The 6,498-nt window shown below is 44.3% G+C and overlaps 1 protein-coding gene across 1 annotated transcript in view; it reads right to left on the reverse strand.

Annotated features, from left to right (window-relative positions):
- Nucleotides 1-4,062: 4,062 nt before the first annotated feature.
- The window catches only part of RXRG (retinoid X receptor gamma), a 24,322-nt gene continuing 21,886 nt past the window's right edge, over nt 4,063-6,498 (reverse strand). Inside the window, exon 8 of the mRNA XM_028488705.2 lies at nt 4,063-4,550. Coding sequence (XP_028344506.1) covers nt 4,403-4,550 — 148 coding nt within the window. The 3' untranslated portion in view covers nt 4,063-4,402. The remainder of the gene's footprint in view (nt 4,551-6,498) is intronic.

Below are 6,498 nucleotides of genomic sequence, written 5' to 3' on the forward strand. Positions count from 1 at the left end.
GACCTCCTGGCCTCACCTTGGGGCTTGAGCCAAAATTGTAAAACAATAGGAAAATTCCATTCAGTTTTCTGTTCCATTAGTGATGCTTGAGGGCAGAGTCCCCCTGTCAGCACGATTGACATTTTGGGGCTGATAGTTCTTTGTTGTAAGGGGCTGCCCCGTGTGTCATAGATGTTTAGCAGCATCCCTGGCATCTACCCAATAGCTCTCCCCCGGTTGTGACAGTCTCTTCAGACATTGCTAAACCTCCCATCCCCTGGGGGGCGGGGAGGTAGCAAAATTGCCTCCTGATGAGAACTACTGCCTAACAGAAAAAAGGAAGTCATTGAAAGTTTTTGAGCAAGGAAGTAACATAAAATTATCATCAAATATCATTTGATTGGTTTCACCGAATGATATGAACAGGAGTGGCCAAGGAGAAGAAATGTTTGCTGTGCAAATGACATCTTTTTAATAATCCCTCATAATGTACAACATTACATACATTACATTATCTCACTCATTTCCACAGCCACCATCTGAGGAAGGTAGGGGACCGTGTTTCACTGATGAAGTGTAAACACAGAGGAGGAGGCTCATATGGGAAGCCATCAGGCTGAAGAATAAGGGTGCGGAGGAGAGAAGTGGAGAGGGGGTTTTCCATGGAGTCTAGGACTTTCTTTTCAGAGCAGGAATCCTGTAGGAAATATCTGAATCAGTAATCATAGGTACTGTAACTGAAATTAATTGAGAGCTGACCATGTGCTGTGTGTCTCATAGATCCCCTCACTTAAGTCTCTCAATAAGCCCCGTGAGCAGGTAATATTATTATTCCCAGTTTACAAAGTCTAAGTTTGCAAAAACTAAGTTCCAGGAGGTTAAGTCACATGCCGAAGGTCACTCAACGATCAGAGAATGGGATTTTAACGGAAGCCGCTGGGCTGACTCCAGTGCCCTTGTTTATAACCACGGCAACATCCTAAACTAGTTTCCAGCGTGTAACTCAGAACATAGGCTCTACAGTTTCCAAACCTCTTCCACTTGTGTAGCCTTCACAGCTCACACAAGGCTCTCCCATGTGATGTGTAGTGTCAGCACTGATAGGTAAGTGGGGCCTTAGTCCCATTTTACTGATGAAGATACAAACAGAATACAGGTGTTAAACCAAAACTAGAAACCAGAATGGTTTGATTCTTTGCACAGTACGTTGGACGATCCTGACCAGAATGTGGAATAGAATGCTCTGTAATCTCAGAACCAGAGATTAAGTTTTAACTACAATCTCACACTTCAGAAGAAAATTAACTAATACTTTTGCCTGTCTTCTATGCCAGATACTGTGATAAAAGCTTTGTACACATTATCTATATCATTTTGGCAAGAATCCTAGGGCAAAGAGTATAATTATCCCAATTTACAGATCAGGTCATTGAGGCTTGGCAAGACTGATGTCCATCACAAATGGCAAAGTCAGGACTCAAACTCAAGTATGTCTTGTGCCAAGGCACATACATGCTTTTACACTGGGCTTCCTGCATCTTTTTATCTTTTATCCTTACGAGGTGGGTATTATTATCTGATGTTTGCAAATAAGGGAAAGAAAGAAGAGCCAGAAAGGTGAAACAACTTCCCCCCAAACACAAGACCACCAGCAGGTGGATCCAGGAGCCAGGCTCTGGCTGGCTGTGTCCAGAGTCCATACTCTTCACCCCGGAGCCTTGGGTCCCGGCTCCATGAGAACTCTTGGGAACACAAGACTGACTCCCCTGATTTTGTTATCTGTGTAAGTCAGCCTGGGGAGTATGGGGCTGTGAGTCTCAGGGAACATTAATCAGCATTGTTGGGACAATCTGTTCTCTCCATGAGCTGACTCCTCTTGTCGGTGACGTGAGCTGAATGAGGAAAGTCTCTCTTCAGGGGTGTTGGCTCTAGAAGCTTCTCGTGGCTGCTGTGGATCAGAGCCTTAAAGAGTAGTGAACGTTCACTCAGTTGCTCATCCTGGGGTGTGACGGGGACCAGGTCAGGAAGGAGGTGGGCTTAGGGACCCCGAATGTCATGGGACCAGCCTGGAGAGAGATGCCTGCCCAGCTCCTGCCTAGCTCAGCAGGTTATGTGGCAACAGTTCCAGGAGACACCATGTGATCTATGTTCAGACGCCCTGCTGGGCTTTCATCAGCCTGAATTTTGCTCCAGGCAAGAGCTAGGGTTCAGTGAGGAAGGGATCAAAGATTGGAATGGAACTCGGATTACCACACCTGGGGCATGATGGGTTTCCATGGAAGCCCCATGTTACCTATAAGGCAGCTGAAGGTGTCCAGTGAGTTATGCTGGCAGAGAGAAGAGGTCAGGGAGCCCAGCATTAAATTCTAGTCTCCTCCCACCCCAATCATTTTCATCATGGTTCACAAATAAATGCAGATGAAAAACAAAAGGAAAAAAAACAGCATAACTGATTTTAATTCCATTGTTTAATGCCAAGTCTAAGGGATCCCTAAACTTTTCTTTCCCAGGAATAAAGCAATTTTTATTTCTCCAAAATTGCATGATCACTGATGAATATATTTGGACTGGAGAGTTAGCCCTGGGGTTTTTATGAGAGGACAACTTGCTGATGCGGAATGACGCAGCTGCCATCACAAAAACCTTTAGGGAATTCTTTCCAGTTGTGTGGAACCCAATTCAACAACACACTTTTACTATGTGCCTACTGCATGCCAGACCCCAGGTCAGGTTCTGGTGGTATGAAGAAGGTAAGCCATGTGCAGCTGTTCAGGTTGTATACTCTACAACCCTAAGGGGCATAGAATTGTGTATCCATTAAGTCCTGTTTCTGCAGATGGCAGGAAGGTGACTTGAACAAGATGCACTGTATAGGCTGGCTGTGATGTCAGTTAGACACAGTTTCTACCCTCAAGGAGCTCACTGTCCAGCAGACAGCAGGGCTCTAACACACTAGGTGAAGGCTAGAAGCTGGAAGAGCTTTTCTCTCTTCCCCTTTTACACATTATTGACCAGGGGATTTTTTTTTTTTTTTTTTTTCTGTACGCGTGCCTGTCACTGTTGTGGCCTCTCCCGCTGCGGAGCACAGGCTCCGGACGTGCAGGCTCAGCGGCCGTGGTTCACAGGCCCAGCTGCTCCGAGGCATGTGGGATCTTCCCAGACCGGGGCACGAACCTGTGTCCCCTGCATCGGCAGGCAGACTCTCAACCACTGCGCCACCAGGGAAGCCCTGACTGGGGGATTTTTGCAGAAACTAATGCCGGCGGGCAGACTCTCAACCACTGCGCCACCAGGGAAGCCCTGACTGGGGGATTTTTGCAGAAACTAATGCCTGTGGCCAGCAATTTGTTAAGTAAGTGAATATTGAAATACTCCAGTCAACAATGTTTGGGTAACAAAAGACGTATTAATACGTCTCTGGTCAGTAAGTTGTTAAAACAGGCTACATAGAGTTAGATAATGATGGAAAACAAATTTGGTGCACTCTGGTCTTTTTGTTATTGTTGCTAGTTAAGGACAGAAAATCCATTCCTTTACCATTACCAAAATCCATTACCACCTCCCACCATCTCCCAGGACCCGTTTCTTCCCCCATCAAGAGCACATCTTCTCTAACCTAAATAGGAAAAGAATTTGAAGAAGAATAGATACATGTGTATGTATAACTGAATCACTTTGCTGTACACCTGAAACTAACACAACATTGTTAATCAACTATGCTCCAATATAAAATAAAAATTAAAAAAAAAAAGAACATCTACTCTTGCCCTTGTACTCCATTGCCCCCAGTCAGGACAAGGCTGTTAGTACTCATTATTCTTAGGAGGAAAAGAGCAACAAACAAACAAACAAACAAACAAAAAACGCAAGCTGGCTCTGAAAGACAATGTTTCTTCCCAATCTCTCCAGGGGCTACCCTGGGGCAAAGCTAGCTGCGCCCAGCTTAGACATGGGGTATCTAACTGTGGGATTTATTGTTTCAGGACCCCAGCCCCATCCCCCATTCCTAAGCCCCCATACATTTCCTCCCACATCTGAGATAACTGCCCTGCTGCACAATAATTCACCCCATGCTCCAAGCAGTGCCAATATCACATATATTACTTTATTATTTGGTCATTGGCTTTCCAATGCAAGTGAAAAAATAATTTAAACTAATTATATGTACAGAGGCTTGGTTAGTTTTCCCATGAACTTCCAGAAAGATCCCCATCCCCTTAGATAGCAAAGAAGGGTTACCGTTAACATCTATACAAAACTCCACCTATAAAAGTCGCATGTGTAGAAAGGTTTCTTTATTATAAGCATCACGTTTGGGGAACAGGAAGGGTTGGGGGTGGGAGGTGGAGGAACGTGTGCAGGGGGGTGGTCCACACACACCTGCCCTGACTAGTCCTGTGTAGGAGGCTGTGGCTGGTGAGGCTCAGGTGATCTGCAGTGGGGTCTCCAACATCTCCATTAGGAAGGTGTCAATGGGTGTGTCCCCGATGAGCTTGAAGAAGAAGAGGTGCTCCAGGCATTTCAAGCCGATGGAGCGCAAGGCTGGGAGACGCAGCAGCAGCTTGGCAAACCTGTGGAGAAGCAAGGAGACATTAAGAACTAGGGGACCAGCATATGCACGGGGCAGCTGCTGGCATGAGGCAGCTCATTTGGTCTTCTTGACCAATCTGTGATTAGAAGAAAGAGCCTGGTTGGGGAGACTAAGGCAGTCGGAGAATCTCTAATTCTGGAGAGTTTCAGAAATAAGCTAGAGGTCTTGTTATGCTTCTTAAAGGTGGAAGTTGGATCATGTGACCTCTAGAGAATCTCTTGAATTCTGTGGCCACATGCCAGAATTGCCCTCAGCACCCCCATTCGTGGTGGGTAAGAGGAAGAGCTAGGCTGCTTATGCTGACTCACATCTCCAGCCCTAACCAGCTGGGGTTCCTTACATTCTCTGTGCCTAGGGATTCCTGGGAAGATTTGCCAAAGCATTTAGAACAGCATAGCACGGCAGACGTGCAGAATCCACAGGGGCTGTCGCCACTGGCTGAACGTGTTTGTGTACAAGCCACACACCAGGCAGCGAGATAGGTTCTGGGATCCAGGAAGAGCCCCCCACTCTCAGGACCAGCAGTTCTCGTCTCCTCACCGGCCTATGCTTTTCCACATACCACACTTAACTTTAAGCAATGAGACCTCAATGTGCCTCAGTTACCACATTTCTGTTACCCGTTTATAACCACTTTGTACATCAGCTTCATAGTCTGTGCTTACTTTTATTTTGTTTTGCTTATTTTTTTGCCTAAGTGTGACTTTCTTTTTTAAATTTTTTGAAAATTTTTATTGAAATATAGTTGATTTACAGTGTTGTGTTAGTTTCAGGTGTACAGCCAAGTGACTCCATTTTATATATATATATATATATATTCATTGTCAGATTCTTTTCCATTATAGGTTATTACAAGATATTGAATATAGTTCCCTGTGCTATATAGTGGTCCTTGTTGGTTGTCTATTTTATATATAGTAGTGTGTATATTTGAATCCCAAACTCCTAATTTATCCCTCCCCCCCTTTTCACCTTTGGTAATCATAAGTTTCTTTTCTATGTCTGTGAGTCTATTTCTGTTTTGTCAATAAGTTCATTTATATCAATTTTTTAGATTCCACGTATAATCAGTGTCATATATCTAATTTATCCTTTCTCCTCTTTTCACCTTTGGTAATCATAAGTTTCTTTTCTATGTCTGTGAGTCTATTTCTGTTTTGTCAATAAGTTCATTTATATCAATTTTTTAGATTCCACGTATAATCAGTGTCATATATTTGTCTTTGTCTGTCTGATTTACTTCACTTAGCATGATAATCTCTAGCCACTACGGAAAACAGTATGCAGATTCCTTAAAAAACTAAAAATAGAGCTACCATACCATCCAGCAATCCCACTCCTGGGCATATATCCAGAGAAAATTCTAATTCAAAAAGATTCATGCACCCCAATGTTCACTGCAGCACTGTTTACAATAACCAGGTCGTGGAAGCAACCTAAATGTCCATCAGCAGATGAATGGATAAAAAAGATGTGTGGGGGGGGTGTGTATACACACACACACACACACACACATACACAATGGAATATTACTCAACCATAAAAGATAATGAAATAATGCCATTTGCAGCAACATGGATGTGCTTACCTTTCAGTTAGGAAGAGAGACAGAAAATAGTAGCCTTCACCCCTGAGGGGCCCACAGTCTGGAGAGATAATACACACACCCATGCATTCACACACACTCACATATGCCTCCCACACATGTGCACACACACACCCTCACCACTCTCACACATACACACACGTGTGCACACACATTCACTTGCAGTCTTATACACCCTCACACACATGAGCTTGCACATATTCACACATGTAAAAGTATACACACACATTCTCCTCCATTCTCACCTGCCCTCACACACTGGTACACCCCCCACACACAAATGCATGTGTGTACACACACACACACACACACACACACACAC

This window comes from Physeter macrocephalus, chromosome 4 (assembly GCF_002837175.3).
Source record: "Physeter macrocephalus isolate SW-GA chromosome 4, ASM283717v5, whole genome shotgun sequence".
NCBI classification, from domain to species: domain Eukaryota; kingdom Metazoa; phylum Chordata; class Mammalia; order Artiodactyla; family Physeteridae; genus Physeter; species Physeter macrocephalus.